General features: G+C 63.5%; 1 protein-coding gene across 1 annotated transcript in view; it reads left to right on the top strand.

The window, feature by feature from the left end:
- The window catches only part of ADGRD1 (adhesion G protein-coupled receptor D1), an 84,509-nt gene that overhangs the window by 25,930 nt on the left and 39,215 nt on the right, over positions 1-19,364 (top strand). Inside the window, exons 11-14 of the mRNA XM_075996415.1 lie at positions 406-523; positions 1,301-1,411; positions 3,131-3,206; positions 4,892-5,036. Of these exons, the coding sequence (XP_075852530.1) occupies positions 406-523; positions 1,301-1,411; positions 3,131-3,206; positions 4,892-5,036 (450 nt within the window). The remainder of the gene's footprint in view (positions 1-405; positions 524-1,300; positions 1,412-3,130; positions 3,207-4,891; positions 5,037-19,364) is intronic.

Here is a 19,364-nt window from a genome sequence, read left to right as displayed (position 1 = left end):
CAGCCTGAGCAAGAGCGAGACCCCGTCTCTACTAAAAATAGAAAGAAGTTAATTGGCCAAGTAAAAATATGTAGAAAAAATTAGCCGGGCATGGTGGTGCATGCCTGTAGTCCCAGCTACTTGGGAGGCTGAGGCAGGAGGATCACTTGAGCCCAGAAGTCGGTGTCTTGGCCCAGAAACGCAGGAGCCCGTGGCCTGGGCCGTGGGGGGGTCCACCCTCACCTGTGTCCCTGCTCGTGGGCTCGGCCGGCTTGTGGCCTCTCTGTGGTCACCTCCCGGCCTGTGAGTCAGGGCAGTCATGTGGCTTCTCCCTCCCGGGGAGGGCCGTGGTGGGGACACGTGGTTCCGTGGGCTCCCTCGTGAGCCGGGCGGGGGACTCACGGCCCCCCCTCGTGTCGTTTGCAGGACGGCAGAGTGGCGCTGGGCTTGGTGGCCACCGTCGACACCGTCATGGGCCACGTAGCGTCCAACCTGCGGGCCAGCCGGCCCCGGGCCGCTATCGAGGGCTCCTCCTCCGTGGCGGGTACGTGGGCGCAGGCGGGCGGGACGGGGCTCGCTGGCCGTGGGGCCCCTGTGGGGACCGGCGCCCTCCACACCTGGGGTCTCCCCGCGTCCCGGGCTCAGTCGCCCGGTGCCCCGAGAGCTGAGGGCTGGGCTGGGGTCCCCACAGGTAGGAGCCCCGGAGGGACGGCCACGGCTCAGCCTCCGGGTCATGGTTATTGTGTTTCCCTGAAAATAAGCCCAACCCATAAAACAAGCCCCAGCAGGATTTCTAAGCATTTGTGCAATATGAGCCCTACCCCGAAAATCAGCCCCAGTGATGGGCGTGGCTGCGCGGCGCGTCTGCACAACCCGTGCGTGTCGTCGCGGGGCGGGAAAGACGAGCAGCCCTTCTCATCCGCCCGTGAGAGCTCTGTGGCTCCACAGGAGAGATGGGCCCGGTGGCTCTAAAGGAAACAGAGTCGCAAGACATTCAGGATGGGATTCGGGGTTTGGAGAGTGAGGATGATGCTCCAGGAGATGACAACCTCACTCTATTTGAATAAATACAGACAGTTGTACCGCACTTAAAAAAAATCACACGCGCCCTGGAAGCAAGCCCTAGGGCGTCTCCTTGAGGAAAGATGAATATGAGGCCCTGCCTTGTTTTCGGGGAGACGCGGCCCTTCCGGCTGACTCGGCTGCGCTTTCCCACGGTGGTCGCCGGCTGGGGGAGCCCGCTGTCGGGGAGGGGGGTCCCCGGCGGGTCTGCGGCTGCTGACCCTGACCCTGGCCCCTGGCCCCGCCCCGCTCCCTGCAGAGTTCTCCGTGGCCAGCGCCCTCCCCGGGGCCGCGAACGTCTCCCGCTACCGCTTCCCGGCGCGGGGCCCGAGCTACGTCGAGATCCCGCAGGAGGCCTTCCGCGGCCGCGGTGAGCGCGGGGCGGGCGGGCAGGGCGGGGCGGGGGCAGCCCGGGAGGCCCGGCTGGCGGGCGGTGCGGGCGCCCCGCGTGCTCTGCCGCGGACGGAGCGAGAGGGCGGGGACGGTGGCCCGCTTGTCACCGCGTGGCGGCGGGGAGGGGCGCAGCGGCGTCCGGGCGGTGTCGTCTGTGCGCGCTGCGGCGTTGCGCGGCGTGACCCCGCGTGGCGTGACCCCGCGTGGCGTAACCCCGCGTGGCGTAACCCCGCGCGGCGTAACCCCGAGTGGCGTGACCCCGAGTGGCGTAACCCTGCGCGGCGTAACCCTGCGCGGCGTAACCCCGAGTGGCGTAACCCCGAGTGGCGTAACCCCGCGTGGCGTAACCCTGCGCGGCGTAACCCCGAGTGGCGTGACCCCGAGTGGCGTGACCCCGCGTGGCGTAACCCCGCGCTGCGTGACCCCGCGCGGCGTAACCCCGAGTGGCGTAACCCCGCGTGGCGTAACCCCCTGTGGCTTGACCCCGCGCGGCGTAACCCCCTGTGGCGTGACCCCGCGCGGCGTAACCCCCTGTGGCGTGACCCCGCGCGGCGTAACCCCCTGTGGCGTGACCCCGCGCGGCGTAACCCCCTGTGGCGTGACCCCGCGCGGCGTAACCCCCTGTGGCGTGACCCCCTGTGGCGTGACCCCGCGTGGCGTAACCCCGCGTGGCGTAACCCTGCGCGGCGTAACCCCGCGTGGCGTGACCCCGAGTGGCGTGACCCCGCGTGGCGTAACCCTGCGCTGCGTGACCCCGCGCGGCGTAACCCCGAGTGGCGTAACCCCGCGCTGCGTAACCCCGCGCGGCGTAACCCCCTGTGGCGTAACCCCGCGCGGCGTAACCCCCTGTGGCGTGACCCCGCGCGGCGTAACCCCCTGTGGCGTGACCCCCTGTGGCGTGACCCCGCGCGGCGTAACCCCGCGCGGCGTAACCCCCTGTGGCGTGACCCCGCGCGGCGTGACCCCCTGTGGCGTGACCCCGCGCGGCGTGACCCCCTGTGGCGTGACCCCTGTGGCGTGACCCCGCGCGGCGTGACGCCCTGTGGCGTGACCCCCCTGTGGCGTGATCCCTGTGGCGTGACCCCGAGCGGCGTCACCCCGCGCGGCGTGACCCCGAGCGGCGTGACCCCGAGCGGCGTGACCCCGAGCGGCGTGACCCCGAGCGGCGTGACCCCCTGTGGCGTGACCCCGCGCGGCGTGACCCCCTGTGGCGTGACCCCGCGCGGCGTGACCCCCTGTGGCGTGACCCCGCGCGGCGTGACCCCCTGTGGCGTGACCCCGCGCGGCGTGACCCCCTGTGGCGTGACCCCGCGCGGCGTGACCCCCTGTGGCGTGACCCCGCGCGGCGTGACCCCCTGTGGCGTGACCCCGCGCGGCGTGACCCCCTGTGGCGTGACCCCGCGCGGCGTGACCCCGCGCGGCGTGACCCTGGGCGGCGTGACCCCGAGTGGCGTGACCCCGCGCGGCGTGACCCCTGCGGCCGGCCGGCAGGACGAGCACACGGCAGGCCTGGAGGCCGCCCCGGCCGGCACAGGCTCCGTGGCGCAGCCGCCGCAGAGTCTGCAGTGCGAATCCTGCCGCAGTGCCCTTCACCTGCCGCCCCCGGGGCTGCCGGGTCCTGGGTGCGAGGGCCGTGCGCGTCTCTCCTTGTCACCGCCAAGCCTGACCGGCGTCGGGGCCTCTGCTCTCTCCCCAGCCTGGGCCACCATCGTGGGGCTTCTCTACCACTCCGTGCACCACGCGCTGCACGGCATCCCGCCCGCCAGCACCAGGTGGGTCTCGGGTGCGGAGATGGGTGGGGGGAGGCAGGGGGTGTGCGTGTGCCTGCCGTGGGCGGCCCAACCCGGTGACACTCCCCCAGCGTCCGCGTGCACACACACACACACACACTTGCACACATACACTTGTACGCATGCACACACACCAACATGTGCACACATGCACACGCATGCAAATACATGCACACAATACACACATGCACACACTTGCACACATACACATGCACACAGGCACACCAACATGTGCACACACATCCACACACACTTGCACACATACACACATGCACACACGCACACCAACATGTGCACACACATCCACACACACATACTCGCATCATACACACATGCACATGTATGCACACACATGCATACAATGCACACACGCACAGACACACACACACACACACGACGCCTGGCGGTCCACTGTCACGCCCGAGGACGCCCAGCCCTTCGGGGACGGCTCAGGCACCGCTGCCTGCCAGGTGCCCAGGCCGACCACGACCCGACTCCGCCCCCAGTTCCCACTTCCGTGGGACGGCGAGGCGGCAGCCCTGCCCCGTGCGTCAGGGCCGTGTTGGGCACCCGCGGCGAGGCCAGCTCAGGCCGGGCACAGAGGGCTCGGGGCGGGGAGGGGCGGGAGCGGGTGGGCCGCAGGCCTGTCGGGCCCCAGGGACGCGTCCAGGCCGGTCTCCGCCGCCCGCGGCTGCCGGGCTCTGCGAGGGCCTCGCCCGGGAAGGCAGAGCTGGCTCCCCCCGGCGTCGGCTCTCGGGGGCCGCCGCTCGGTGTGCAGGAAGGGCCGTCCTCCGGGTCCGACCCTCCCGGGAGGCTGCACCCCGCAGGCTCCCTACCGTGGAAGGAAGCGGCACCGTCACTCCTGCCGGGGTTCTAAAGTTCTTCAGAAAAACAGTCGGAGAGAAGCACAATCAGGCCGGGTGCGGTGGCTCACGCCTGTGATCCCAGCACTCTGGGAGGCCGAGGCGGGAGGAGTGCTCGAGGTCAGGAGTTCAAAACCAGCCTGAGCAACGGCAAGACCCCGTCTCTACTATAAATAGAAATAAATTAATTGACCAATTAAAAATACATAGAAAAAATTAGCCGGGCATGGTGGTGCATGTCTGTAGTCCCAGCTACTCGGGAGGCCGAGGCAGCAGGATTGCTTGAGCCCAGGAGTTTGAGGTTGCTGTGAGCTAGGCTGACGCCACGGCACTCACTCTAGCCTGGACAACAAAGCGAGACTCTGTCTCAAAAAGAAAAGCAATTCACCGGCAAAAGCGTCGTCTATGCGCTGCCCCTGCACAGTCCCTGCGTGTCTGGGACTGTCCTGGCGTGGGAGAGCTGGTGTTCTGGTTCCCGGCACAGGGCTGGGTCCACACCGGAGATCCCCACCCGGCTAGCCGTGTAGACTTGCATGTGTGCCGCTCTGAACCAGGGGCGACCAGGGCACTGGTCTCCGAGGGCCGCCGTGGGGACGGCGAGCCGGCCGGGTGAGTGCTCGGCGCCCCCACACGCAGGTGCCGGTCCGTCCTGAGCAGGGCAGCCGGTGCCGACCCTCGGGGGTCAGAGTTCACCCGGCAGAGCCGCCGGTCTCCCACACCCCCGGCCTCGAGTTGTCCTAAACCCTTGTCCCCATGCTCACGCCCTTCATTCTCCGTTTCGTGACGGTTTCCGTGGTCCCCCAGGATCGCGGAGGCTGCCTCGCGCTGCAAGGGCTGCCCGCTGTCAGCCGCCAGCCCGCTGATCTCCCTGGAGGTGTCCCCGCCGCCCGCGCTCGCCCGGAACCTGTCGGGGTCCCCGCTCGTCTCCGTCCGGCTCAGGCACACGCTGGTGAGTTCCTCGGCGTCTCCGTCCATGCGTCCGGGTTCTCGCCGAGGAGCAGGCGGGTGTTCAAGTGAAGCGCAGAGAGCCGGGGGTGGCGACCGGGCGGCCCAGGTTGGCCTCGTCCCGTCCCTGCCGTCCCTCTCCTGAGACTTTGTGCGGAGGTGCGGCTGGCGGGAAGCCCCGTGGGTGGCGCCCGGTGACCTGTGTTGGCGATGGGGCCAAGGCCACGGAGGCCAGAGGGAGCCGCCCGGGTGCGTGGGCGGCAGCCTGCATGGACCGTCCTCTGCTTTCTAACGAGCGGCCCGGGGGAGGGGAGGGACTGGCGCCTCCCAGGCACCTGGTGTGACAGCCACGAGCCAGGTGAGCGGCTCCGCGCAGTCAGAGAGCCGCAGGACTCGGGAGAAGACGGTTTTGTGCTTCACGTGTTGTGCGGTGAGCCGTGTGTCCTGGCAAGCCGTGTGTCCTGGCGAGCTGTGTGTCCTGGCGAGCCGTGTGTCCTGGGGCATCACGACCGTGGGACCGGATGTCATTTATCTCCCCAGTGGGCAGGGCTTCCCGGCTCCTCGGGGCACAGGTGTGCGCTGCCCTTCAGAAACACGCATGCAGGCCGGCGCGGTGGCTCACGCCTGCAATCCCAGCACTCTGGGAGTCCGAGAAGGAAGGATCGCTCGAGGTCGGGAGTTCAAAACCAGCCTGAGCAAGAGCGAGAACCCGTCTCTACTAAAAATAGAAAGAAATTAGCTGGACAACTAAAAATATATAGAAAAAATTAGCCGGGCATGGTGGCGAATGCCTGTAGTCTCAGCTACTTGGGAGGCTGAGGCAGGAGGATCGCTTGAGCCCAGGAGTCTGAGGTTGCTGTGAGCTAGGCTGACGCCACGGGGATCACTCTAGCCTGGGCAACAGAGTGAGACTTTGACTCAAAACAAAAAACTAAAAAAAACCACGCGTGTGGCTCCCCCAGGCTGGGTCCTGGCGTGAGACCCGGGGTCGGTGCAGGACTCGGAGTCGGGATTTTCCGAGGACTCTGTCAGAGAGCTCAGAGCATTTGGGTCGTTTGGAGTAACACGGCGGAATTGGCTGCGTCGCTCTTTTGCCCGGGCTACAGTGCCTCGGCGTCAGCCTCACTCACAGCAACCTCAACCTCCTGGGCTCAAGCGATCCTCCTGCCTCAGCCTCCTGAGTAGCTGGGACTACAGGCATGTGCCACCATGCCCGGCTGATTTGTTCTATATATTTTTAGTTGGCCAATTAATTTCTTTCTATTTATAGTAGAGATGGGGTCTCGCTCTTGCTCAGGCTGGTCTCAAACTCCTGACCTCGAGCAATCCTCCTGCCTCGGCCTCCCAGAGTGCTAGGATGACAGGCGTGAGCCGCCACACCCAGCCATAATCCCGTATTTTTACTGCATCTTTTCCACGTTTAGATGTTTGGACACACAAACACTGACCGTCGTGTTATAGCTACCTGCAGCGTTCGCTATAGTCACCTGCTGCACAGATGTGCGGCCCACGAGCAGCAGGTGTTACCATATAGCCCGGGCTGTGCCGTCCAGGGTGTGCAAGCGTGTGCTGTGATGTTTGCACACAACCACACTACCCAAGGGCGCAGTCCTGAGAACGTGTCATGAAGCCACGCGTGCTGTGTGCATACATTTCTCAGGACACCTTGGGCGTGCACACGTGTCTCTCAGCCTCCCAGATGCGGGGAGAACCGGGGGCCTCTCTGTTCTGGGAGGCTCCGGCGGTCTCTGGCCAGATTCCCCCCCGGGCGGGACTGGCCACTGCGGAGGGAGGTTGGTCCACGCGCCCGGGGGGGAGCCGGACCCCGCGGCCGCCCCGCGCTTCCCACCCTGGCTCCGCTGTGATGCCGTCTTTGTCTTCTGGGAAGTAAGGAAGGTGCGGGTCTGACAACCACAGGAAAAGAAAGCCCGGATTGACAGGCAGCCCGCGTTCTAATGGCCGGGTACCGGAGCTATTTTTAAAGAGAAGAAAGTGTTTGAATAAGGAGTCTCGTTCCGAGCAGAGGCGGGGAGGAATTTTTATCATACCAGGGAGGATGTTAATTAAAGCTTGTCTCTGCCAAGCGTTCTCCAGGGTTTTTGGGGTTTTTCTTTTGAAGGTCGCTCCACATTTCCCAGGGCGCTGGGGGAGGGGGGAGGACGCTTTCTGGAGTTGGGATGACTTGTCTGCTCGCTGGGGGATGGGCCTGTGACATGAGGCCGACTCCGCGGGGGGCCGGCTGTCAGCCTGTCTGTCCCCCACAGCTCCTCGGGGAAAGCGCAGAGGGGGTTGCAGGGATTTTCCTCCGGCAAGGGCTCGGTGCTTCCCTTCCCCAGGGAGTGCGGGTGCCCCCAGGGCTTGAGGGAGGGGTCGAAGGGGGCCCTTTGTGAGCACCTAGTTAACCCCAGGGGCGGGAGAGAGCACCCGACACCCCCTCCCTGCCCCTACGGGCTGCAGTGAGCCCCCCAGGGGCCCCAGGAGAGACCCCCATTTCCGAGTGTGTCTGTTAAATCTGCACCTTCCGGCTGCAGGGGGCAGGTTGGAGTGGGAAGGGGATGGCCCCGTCTGTGTTCGTGTTATATGTATATATATATATATATATTTTTTTAGACTAGTCAAGTGCAGTGGTGAGGAGGGGGGAAGCAGTAGAACAAGGAGTTCAATCTGTAACTGACTGTGAACAATCACGTGAAGTAACTCACTACCTTCGGACCAGCCTGTTTTTATATTTTTTATCTTTTCATTTTATTTATTTTTTATCTCAGAATTTTTATCAGCTCCAGGCGCGGTGGCTCACGCCTGCCATCCTAGCACTCTGGGAGGCCGAGGCGGGTGGATCGCTCAAAGTCAGGAGTTCAAGACCAGCCTGAGCAAGAGTGAGACCCCGTCTCTACTAAAAATAGAAAGAAATTAATTGGCCAACTAAAAAAAATATATATATATAAAAAACTAGCCAGGCATGGTGGCACGTACCTATAGTCCCAGCTACTCGGGAGGCTGAGGCAGGAGGATCGCTTGAGCCCAGGAGTCTGAGGTTGCTGTGAGCGAGGCTGACGCCACAGCACTTTAGTCTGGGCAACAGAGTGAGACTCTTGTCTCGAAAAAAAAAAAATTTTTTTTTTATCAGGGTGGCTTTGGAGCTTGCGCTCTGCAGACAGAGGGTCATACTAAGAGCCTGGTGGGGGTGGTGCAGGGGTGTCCCCACGTGGCTTGTCCCCACGTCTTGTCCCCATGTGGCTGGTGCCCACGTGGCTTGTCCCCAGCACAGTCCCCGCTCCCCGCCCTTCCCGCCGCCGGCCAGAGCGTGGCTGGTCTCACTGCATTTTCCCTCCTGAGCATGGCGGGATCCCTCCTCTTCTTCCTAAAGTGCCTGTCTAGCGTCTCGGGGCCTCCGCCACTGAAGCCGGCCAGCCGGTGACTGCAGACTCCATGGCGGCCTTCGAGGCCACGTGACGGTCACTTTGCCGTCTTCCCGTGTCACGTGCCTGGTTTGCGTCCTCACACATGGCCCCGTAAGAACCTCTGTGTTCCTGCACCCTCGTCTCTCTGGGGTGACTTCTTTTTTTGTTTTTGTTTTTGTTTTTTTTTGAGACAGAGTCTCACCCTGTTGCCCAGGCTAGAGTGAGTGCCGTGGCGTCAGCGTCCCTCACAGCAACCTCAGACTCCTGGGCTCAAGCGATCCTCCTGCCTCAGCCTCCCGAGTAGCTGGGGACTACAGGCATGCCCCACCATGCCCGGCTAATTTTTTCCATATATATTTTTAGTTGGCCAATTAATTTCTTTCTATTTATAGTAGAGATGGGGCCTCGCTCTTGCTCAGGCTGGTTTCGAACTCCTGACCTTGAGTGATCCACCCGCCTTGGCCTCCCAGAGTGCTGGGATGATAGGCATGAGCCACCGCGCCCGGCCTGGGGTGACTTCTCAGGGGCAGAGTTGCTCAGTTAAATGTCCACACTGTGTTTCCCGGTGTTAAGATCAGTTCTGGATGATCTAGCCAGACCTGCACTTGCTTACGGAGGGAGTGAGTAGGACCGCAGACTCAGGCTCGCTCGTTTGAGGAAACCTCTCATCTCCCCGACCACGTGTTAACCCCCACCCCCGCCTCCCTCTGCCGGCCAGTGACCCTGTTGGGTCCACCCGGGTGATCCAGGCTCCCCTCCCTGTGCTGTGATATTCGATTTGATCACACTGGAGACGTCCCAGTTGCCTGGGAGGTGACGCTTGCGGGCTTTGGGGGCAGGTCTGGCCATGTCTGGGCACCCCGGGGGCCAGCGAGTGGTCGGCGGGGAGCCCCCTGCATGCTCTCGGGCAGAGGCCGGGCTCTGAGCTCAACCAGCCACCCTGGGGTGGGCAGGCTCTTCCTCCGGGGCCGCCCCTTGTGGGTGCGATGTTCCGTGTCCAGTCGTGGGGACACGCGGGGGGGGTATCAGGTGCCTGTGGGGGGCATGGCTCCCCCTCCCGCAGGGCGGGGCCCGTGCAGGTCACCTGTTCCTCGGGGCAGGTGCGGGTGTCGGCCTCTGCCACCTCCACGGGGGGGGGGAGGGGGCAGCAAACTCCCCCTGCCAGCAGCCTGGAGCCTCTGCAGCCCGGACGCCGTGTGATTTAGCGCAGACACCTCCAGAGGGTCACGGCCACACTGAAAGACGCAGGGGAGACCTGTATTTAACACCTGTCTGGAAGCTCATCGCTTCAGGGGAGCCGGAGTTGGCAGAGCGAGGCCGGCGATCGTGGGAGGATGAAAGCAAGCGGGTGCGGTGGCCTGGGCCGTTCCCGGGTGACCTTGGGCTCCAGCCGCCTCTCATGGTTCGCAGCGGGTCTGGGCCGTGCTGACCTCCTCCGGTGACCTGTTCCGGAGGGCGACTTCGCGGCACTTAGTCCCATGGCACCAGCTGCACCAGCCAGGGGTGCCGTTGTCACTGTGGGCACAGGAGCTTGGGGGCGCCCCCCACCCGATGGCTCCCTCTGGGGCCCGACCCTGCGGAGCACCCCTTCCCGCCCCCGCCCCGGGTCACAGGGTCCAAGGGGGTCTCAGGCTGCAGCTGTCGCCCAGCTGGGGGGAAACTCTGGGCACCGTCTCCCGCCCTTTACGCCGGGCTTGATGTCCCTGGGGGCTGAGCCCGCGGGTCTCTGGCTCTCAGGGCCTCTCTCGGGGTGCATCTGGGTTCCGGGGCTCGGTGTCCACTCATGCCGGCCACCTGCCCTCCCTCCACCGGCCCCAGGCCCTTGTCTTAACCCAGGTGGTCACGACGCCTCCTCCAGGCAGGTGCAAACGCCCCGTCTCCGGAAAGCTTGGCTCTGCGCTCCGAGCAGCGGGTGGGGGGAACCCCAGAGGGTCATCGCCTTGCCGTCTCCGCGTGGAACTGGGGGCCCATCAGGCCTCTTCCCTGGACTGCCGCTCGGGCAGACGACCCCGGGCTGACCTTTCCTGCAGCAGACGCTGCATGTGGCCCTGGGTTCCTGTCCCCACAGATGGGATGGGGAGGACCTTCTTCCCAAATGCAGCCCCTGGCCCTTATCCAGGGCCCGAGGGCTCCCTGCGGAGGGCCAGGCCCCGGTGCCTAAGCTCTTGCCTACGGGGACAGACGGACGCACACGGCTCTCCAAGCTCTGCCACAGCCCTCGTCCCAGGTCACCGGGGCAGAGGTGGCAGGACTCACAGAACAGCTCTCTCCAGAGAAAACCTCACGGGGAAAAGCCTGCCCTTGCCGGCTGCCTAAGCCCTGGCAGATCCTCCCTGCCCTCGGGCTCTGACCCCCACGTGTAAAGTCCCTCGTCCCGTCAGCTGCACGACATCGCTCTTTGGGACCCTGAAATGCATCTGACGTCCCGAGGACACTTCCCGCCTCCCTCCGCTGCCTTTTCTGTGATGGTGGCCGAGGGGCTTGCTGCTTCAGAAGCCCGTTTATGTCCTCCTCTCGGGGGTGCAGGGTTCTGCGCCCACGTCTTTCCGTCACCCCTCGGGGACAGCCGCCAGCAGAGTGCGACTTTGCCGCTGGCCGCGCTTTCTTGGGGGCCTCTCTGCGCCTTGCCCCGTCCTGAGGCCGCCGTCGTGCCTGTGAGAGAAACAGTAAGACGGGTGCAGCAAACACTGCTTTTGCTGGTGAGCAATTCATCTGTCCACCCGCTCTCCTCCCCGGGAAATGCAAACTTAATGTCCTTAACCCTGGGCTGGAGCCTCTGCGTGAGCGTGTGTTTTGTGTAGAGCGTGTGTTTTGTGCAGAGCGTGTGGTTTGTGCAGAGCGTGTGTTTTGTGCAGAGCGTGTGTTTTGTGCAGAGCGTGTGGTTTGTGCAGAGCGTGTGGTTTGTGCAGAGCGTGTGGTTTGTGCAGAGCGTGTGGTTTGTGCAGAGCGTGTGTTTGGTGCAGAGCGTGTGTTTGGTGCAGAGCGTGTGGTTTGTGCAGAGCGTGTGTTTGTGCAGAGCGTGTGTTTGGTGCAGAGCGTGTGTTTGTGCAGAGCGTGTGGTTTGTGCAGAGCGTGTGTTTTGTGCAGAGCGTGTGGTTTGTGCAGAGCGTGTGTTTGTGCAGAGCGTGTGTTTGGTGCAGAGCGTGTGGTTTGTGCAGAGCGTGTGTTTGGTGCAGAGCGTGTGGTTTGTGCAGAGCAATGTGGCAGGTTTCCCCGCGATCTCACCCTAAGCCACGCAGACGCTCAGACCTTCTGTTTTGTGTGGGTGGGGGCTGGGGGGTACCCTGTCCCCAGTCCAGAGGGGATGGGCGTGTGTTTTTGCACAGCAGGGGCTGGGGCGGGTGGGGGGAAGGATTTGAAGACAGAGAGGGTTCCGGAGCCGCTGGTACCCTCGGCTGCCTCCGCGTTGGTTGCAGTCGTGCAAGCCGGAGGTGAGGACGCTCGCTCATTCACTCCACAAACAGCTGATTAGCGCCATGCCTGTGTGCTGCGTGTCAGGGGCTCTGGGCGGATGGGTGAGCGAGAGGGACGTGTCCACACGTGGCTCTGCTCCTGCTAGGGGGTGGGGGGAGGCATGCAGGGCTGGGCTGGGCGAGGTGACGGCTGGGGGCAAAATCCGGAAGGAGAAGGGAGCTCGCCCTCCTGCCCTGCCGGGGCCTGCATGGGATTGCTGACTGTGGGCTGGGCGGCCACGAGGACGCAGAGGCCGAGGGCACAGGGCCCAGCGCTCGCCCGGCCCCTGGACAGGGTGTGCCCAGCTCCCATCTCAGCCCTGTTGTCCCCCTCCCTGGGCCACGGGGCTGCTTGCTCCGTGTCTTGCCCTGAGGTCCCTCCACGCCTGCTTGTCTTCCCCTCCAGACCGACTGCTCATGTGTTTTGCCTGTCGTGAGATGCACGGCACACGGCACACGGCACACAGTGGGGACTTTGGGCAGCCAGGAACCTGGGCTTGGAAAGCGAGACTCCGGCTCCTGACCGGGCACCTGCAGCCTTTCAACCAAAAAAAGCCAAACTCTGCAAAATAATTTTAAAGAGATTTATTCTGAGCCAAATTTGAGGACCATGACCTGGAACCACTGCCAGGAGGCCTTGGGCAAGTGGACTCGCTGTGGCTCGGTCACAGTTTGGTTTTGTACATTTCAGAGACGGGAGTTATGGGTAAAGCCATCAGTCAGTGTGTGGGAGGCATAAACATTGGTTTGGCCCAAAAAGGTGGGGCATCTCGAAGGTGGGGGGTGCTTACAGGTTATAGGTGGGTTTAAAGATTCTGCGGATTGTAATTGGCTAAAGACATGGAGCTTTATCTAAAGGCTTGGAATGTTTTAACATAAACTGTTTACCAGAGATAAGCCACATTTGTTGCATAAATTGAGGACCTGCAGGTGTGTCTTGCGTACCCTTAGGCCTATTAATGGGTTACAAAGGAAGTCCCCAAGAAGGGAGGGGGCATGGTAAGGCATGTCTGACCTCCCTCCTCCTGGCAGGCAGCTCTGCTCTAGGACATTCCTTTGGCCACGAGGGGGTCCAGCAGGCTGCTGGTGGGGGGTGTGAGCATTTTAGTTCACAGGCCGAGCCCACGGGCGCCAGGGCTCTGCGTCAGAACAGGGCGGCAGAGGGGTCACCGGCTCTCTGCAGACAGCAGGCAGACGCTGTCTGCATCCTCAGACCCGCCCGTGTCGAGGCCGGCAGGGGCCCCAGGCGTGACGGGTGGCCGGTGGTTTCCAGATTTGAAAATGGAAACACCGCCACAGCCAGTCACTTCAGCAGCGTGGTATTGTTATTGCTTATCGAAGAAGCCGTATTTTGACAGTGTTCATGGAAGCGAAAATAAAAGGAGAGAAACTGGCCCGTTTTGCCGGATGTGGACCCGCTGACGCCTCACGCACCGAGGCGCTTTGTGTGCGGAGATTGCCACGCGGATGAGAGGCTTATCCTCCCGGTTAATTGTCTGCAGAAAGCAGGACGATTGCTCGGGGGTCTGTTCACCGGCTTGGAGAGAGAGAGAAGCAAAGCTTGTTTGGGCTTCGGCAATAAGCTAATCCTGGGGGCACACGTCACCCCTGGCGCCCCACCCCGTGGGGGTCCCCTTGGTCACGCAGGTGGAGTCGGACCCCGCGTGCTGAGATTTCCTGCTGCCAGAATGGTTGGGGACCGCTGCTCTAACCCGAGACAAGAGCACAGCCGGGGTGAGGGACCGGGGGTGGGGGGGGCGGCATAATCCCACCTTTGACCTCAGGGGCAGAAGAAAACCCAAGTGATGGGGGACCCTCAGCCCCCACCCCAGCACCCCCCGCCCCGGCCTGCTGGTTTTCCCAGAGAAACTGCCTGCATGTGGCACCTGCTGAGTTTTAACATGTTTGCAGCACACAAAAAAGAGAAAGAGCAGGAGGCAGGCTGACTCCTCCGGGCGATGTCTGGGCCCCCGGGGAGGGAGGGGCGGCTTGTCCCTGGGGAGGAGGAAGCCTGCTGGCTTCTCCAGGTTCCCGAGGCAAAGCTCGGAAGGAGCAGGTGGAAGAGGGAGGCTGGGAAACTGCCCCGAGATGCCGATCGAGCTGGGTCCGTGGGCAGAACCAGCACTTGGAGCCCCCAGGGCTGTGCTGAGCAGGAGTGCCGGGCCTTGCATCCCCCAGGCTGCTGCCTGGGTGGCCGTAGAGACCCCAGGGGCAGGGAGAGAGTGCAGACCCTCCTCCTGGAAGGCCGTAAGGAAGTCACTCAGAGTTCACGCTGGCTGTGCCGCAGATGCAGAGAGAGAAAACAAAAACAGAAAACAAAGGAGTCTTGTTCCCAGCAGAGGTTTCAGGCACAGGACAGCCCAGAACATCTGGCCCTGGGAGGGAGGATGACTGTGTTTATTGCAAGTCACTCTGCTTGTCGAAGGTTTGAAACACTCTGCCTTCAAACGCGGAGCCTCCAGCCCCAACCCGCCAAGCACGCTCGGCTGGAGGCCCAGCGTCCGCCGGGAGGGGGTCCGGTGCCCGCCTTCACTTCCCTGGCTGGGGGAGCAGCCTGTTTTGCTAAGGCAGAGGCCTCAGACTGCCAGCCCGGGGCCCGAAGAGCTGCTCCTGCTTTACAATAATGAATTATTTGCAGATGTTTTAAAGCCGGGAGATCCCACGTAAAAGGCTGGGTTTTTGTTTTCCCTTGGAGGACGGGGGCGGGGAGGGTCTGAGAAGGGCCACGTCCCGGCCGGCTGCGCTCCGTGGGGTCCTGGCTGCTCTGGCAACGCTTTGGGCATCACCTGCCCGGCCCCCGAGGGACCTGAGTTTGGGAGCCGTGGCCTCTTGCTCCCGGGGGTTTTACCGTGTCTCCAGCAGTCTGGACAAGATGACGGGATTTGCCAGCGGTGGGACGGGGGTCTGGAGGTGGTGTGTCCACGAGAGCGTGCGAAGAGCAGTCCTCACCTTCTGTCCTGTCCTCTCCCCTCACCCCTCCGCTCTCTCTGGTCCCTGCTGTGCCCCTCGCTGGCCTGGGGTGCCCGTGGGGCCGGGCCTCTGGGGACTGGCTGAGGGGCTTGCTCGGGGTCCTGCTCCCTGGGTGGGGGCAGCCTCAGCAGCGGGGAAGACGGCGCCCACGGGGGTGGGGCCTGGCGGAGCCACAGCCCTGGGCAGGGCAGCTTCTGTCCTCAGGTGCCAGCCTGCCGGGCGGAGCCCACGGCCGGGACACACTCTGGGGGCTGCTGCTCTCCCCCGCCCGGGCCTTGGCTTCAGCCCCTGGAGCCAGGGCACCACCACAGAGGGGCTGATGTGGGGGCCACGCCCTGTCCCCTTATCCACCCCTCCCCAGCCCCGAGGTCTGCTCTGTCTGGCGGGAGCAGCAGCAGCCAGTGGGCTGGGGACCCCGACAGCCGCCTGGGAGGCCGAGGCCGCACACTGACGCCCCTGCGCCCGCCGTGATGGGAATTCACTCTGGTCCCTGCAGCCCTTCTAGACAGGACTTAGCAGCATGGGTACATCCTCACCCGTGGGTGGCTCTGGGTGTCGGGCGAGGCTTCGCGGAGGCCCGTGAGTGAGCGGGAGGAGGTTCGGCCTCCCTGGGGACTCTGCTGTCAACAGCTGCCCCGAAGGACGGCAGCGCACACCGAGGCCTGGTTCTCTCCTCTGCCGGAGACTGGGGGCCCCACGTTCTGCGTCGGCCCCCCTCCTCTGAGCCTGGGGAGGGGGCTCCGCTTGTCCCCCCACGGCCCCTGTCGGGAGGGTGGTGGGCAGGGCGCCGGCTGCTCTGGCGGGGGCTCCTGGGGCCTCCACACACCTGCGCCCTGACCCTCGCCGGCCAGCCACGGGGCGGGAAGGTGGTCTCCATGGGAGGTCAGTCAGTCGGGCCCGGGACAGGGGAGGGCAGGCGTCCACCTGTCCCGGAGCTCTGTCTGGCCGTGCATGGCAGGCAGCACACCCTGTCTGCTAACAGGAGGCTAAGGGGAGGACGGGGTCAGGACGGGGTCGACCCGGGACAGCAGCTTTTCTGGAACTGTGAACCGGCTGGTCAGCGGAGCCGTGGGTGGGAGCTCTGGGTCATCTCCGCGTCCTGCCCTCCCCGGGGACCAGGCTTCCTTTGAGCACATCATGCGGCTGGCCGGGAATCGCCCGTCCTCTGGGGAGAGCGGGAAGGGCACGCCCACCCGCTGAGTCTTCCCGCCCTGGCTGCTGCAGCTGTGGCGCCGCCCAGATGTGCAGGGGATGTGGGGGTGGGGCTGCCTGCCCTTCCCGGGCTTGAACCCACAGCCTCTGGGGGAGTCGGGGTGGGCAGGGGCCCCTGGGGAGTGGCCGCTCGGGGCGTGCCCAGTGATTGGGGCCTCTCAGATTTGCAGGGCGTGGGGCCTACCCCGGCACCACCCAGCTGACGCTGAGATCAGTAATTATCCCGCAATGATGGTAGGTTGTCGATCCAGCAACTTTTTATAGTTCTGCGTGAGCGGCTGCTGTCTTCTGAGAAACCAGGCCTCGCTTGTGGGCAGGGCAGGTCATGCTTAGACGCCGTGTGGCCTCCTGTGCGTCCCGCGGGGCTGGGGGGGCAGAGACTCCCGCTCCAAGGCGGCGGTGGTCGGGCTCGTCCCCAGGATGGTGGGGATGCCAGTGCCTGGTCAGGTCCCGACACTCGGGCGAGAGGAGGTGGGCGAGGAAGAGGAGGAGGAAGGAACAAGAAGAAGGTGCTTGCGGTGGGAGGAGGAGGGGCTGTAGGACGCCAGCACAGGAGAGCAGAGGCCGCCATTTGCACCCCTGTGCAGTTGAGCCCGAGGGGCGCGGGGCTGGCTCTGACGGGGTCAGCTGTGTGGCCGTGGCCCTGATGTCTCTGGGCACTGTTGGAGCACAGGGTTGCTGGGCCACGTGACTTTGTGTGGCCGTGGCCCTGATCTCTCTGGGCACTGTTGGAGCACAGGGTCACCTGGCCACGTGACCTCGTGTGGCCGTGGCCCTGACCTCTCTGGGCACTGTTGGAGCACAGGGTCACCTGGCCAGGTGACCTTGTGTGGCCGTGGCCCTGACCTCTCTGGGCACTGTCGGAGCACAGGGTTGCTGGACCACGTGACCCCCTGTGGCTGTGGCCCAGGGCGCCTGCTGGCTCCGCAGGGAGGGGGCGGGCCCAGCCCGTGCACTCTCGGCCTCTGTTGATGGCCTTCCTTTCAGCCACGCCTGCCTTCTCCCACGCACAGCGATCAGAGCCGGAGATTCTGGCCGCAGCATTTTCTGGCCTGCCTGAGAGTGCACAGGTCACTAAGGTCACGCCTTTGTCCACGCACTTCGCAGAACGGCCTCGTATGTGGACTGGAAGCAGCTGGGGAAGGGGTTGCTGGGATCGCTGCCCTTGCAGCCTCGCCCAGGACGCAGCCGGGAGCCCGCGTGTGCGCCGAGGCCTGGTGTGCGCTGGGCGGCGTCCCTTCTTGATGGCTTTGCGGGGTTGACGTGTGGTTTCATGAGCACCGCGGGAGCCGCAGGTGACTCTGCAGGTGTGAGCCCCCAGGGAGGAGGAGGTGCAGGTGTGAGCACCCAGTGAGCAGGAGGTGCAGGTGTGAGCACCGGGGAGGTGCAGGTGTGAGCACCCAGGGAGGAGGAGGTGCAGGTGTGAGCCCCCAGGGAGGAGGAGGTGCAGGTGTGAGCACCGGGGAGGTGCAGGATGACATTGGCAACAGGCCCTGCCCATGATGCAGCCGCTCCCGCATGTCCCCTCACATGGGCCAGGACGCCGTGGGCCGCGTGCGTCCAGGAGCCGGGCCCAGGGCCCTCAGCCGTAGTTTCCTGCGCAGGGCAGGTCTGGGAAAGGTGCGCTCACCGTACCCCGCGGCAGGGCCGGCGTCCCCTCTCCCGCGGTGCCTGGGCTGTTCTCTGTCGGGTCCCCCAGCCATCCCTGCTGCTGTGCCGGTTCCCAGGCGTCATTTCCAGTCTGTCTCCTCGTTCCTTCTCTGCAGCCGTCTGTGCACGGGCACCTGCCGCTCTAGCGACAGGGAAGGCCCAGGTGCCCCCGGCACTCTGCTGGGGTCCCGTCTCCTGCCTCCGAGCACCGCACCCCTGTCTTCACGGGCGCTCGCCCCCTGCTGCGTCTTGTCATTTCCTCGGAAACCCTCATTTGTTTGCTCGAGGCTGGTTCACCCTGCCCAAGGCTCTGCCCGGTTAGGAAGGTGCGCATCCTTGGAGTAAAAGCCTTTTCTGGAGAAGCGAACACGGTGATTTGGAAAGGACCCAAAACGATTTTTGTGGCCTGGGCATGACAGGTGATCATTTCAGAAGTAATCGGCCGTCACCCCACCGTAACCTCATCAGCAAGACTGCTTTTAAGAATTTCAGACGTTTTTAGACTTTCTGTAGCAGTAGCCAAAGTAAGTGAACTGGAACTTCACTAATCAACGTGGGTGAGTCTCAGCAGTCAACTCAACACACACACACACACACACACACACACACACACGCACGTACACACACCACACATACGCATGCACATGCACGAACACACATGCATACACATGCACCCATGCATTCATGCACGCACGCACGCGCACACACACACACGCACGCACACACACCACACACATGCACGCACATGCACGAACACACATGCATGCACACATACGCGTGCACACACATGCACCCATGCATGCATGCACCCATGTGCACACACGTGCATGCACACACATGCACACATGTGCGGACACACATACGCACACATGCGTGCGCACGCATGCACGTATGCACACACACACGCACACACACGGCGACAGGGTGGCTGCGTCTCGCGGCTACTCCACGGTGGCTTAGCCACTGTTCCACGGACGGTCATGGCTGCGGTTTAACCCTTTGCACTGGGATGTCTAGTGTGACTCGACACGGCTGGCACCGGTAGCAGCTCACACCATGAAAAATCACAGAGGTTAAAATTACTCTTTGAATGTATCAATAGTTTGAAACATAAGATCCAGATAAATAAGTCTGTATGAAAAGAAACTCCAGTATTTATTATTCTGGAGTATTTACAAAATTAAATCCCGAGTAGAATAAAGGAATGGAGAAAAAGAGCAAGCGAGTGCAAAGGGCTGATGTGGGGCTGGGGCGGGGTGCTGGGTCACACGGCAGGAAAACTTTCAGTTTTGCCGGCTCTTGCCGGGCTGCTCACGGCGTCGCCAGACGGAATCTCAGCGGTCCCCCTGGTGTGAAGTAGCACCCGGTGGAGCATTTACCTTGCGTCTCCTGGTGGCTGCTGAGCGGAGCGTCTGTGCCCGCCCCCGGCTCCATATTCGCTGTGGACTCAGGAAAAGAGATTTTGGGGCAAGAGAGTTCCCATGTGGTTGAGGCCCGGGAAAGTTAAGGGTTAACCGTTTTATTTGCGAGCGTACAGAGCGGCAAATGGGGGAAAACGGGAAGCAAAGCGTAGGGACAGAAAATACGGGCAGAGTCACGGCGGTCCTCTCCGCAGACAGTTCTAGAATGCGAATCGTGGACTGCCAC

This window comes from Microcebus murinus, chromosome 22, assembly GCF_040939455.1.
Source record: "Microcebus murinus isolate Inina chromosome 22, M.murinus_Inina_mat1.0, whole genome shotgun sequence".
NCBI lineage: Eukaryota > Metazoa > Chordata > Mammalia > Primates > Cheirogaleidae > Microcebus > Microcebus murinus.
Note: the sequence above shows the minus strand (reverse complement) of the source record. Positions and strands in the feature narration are given on the sequence as shown.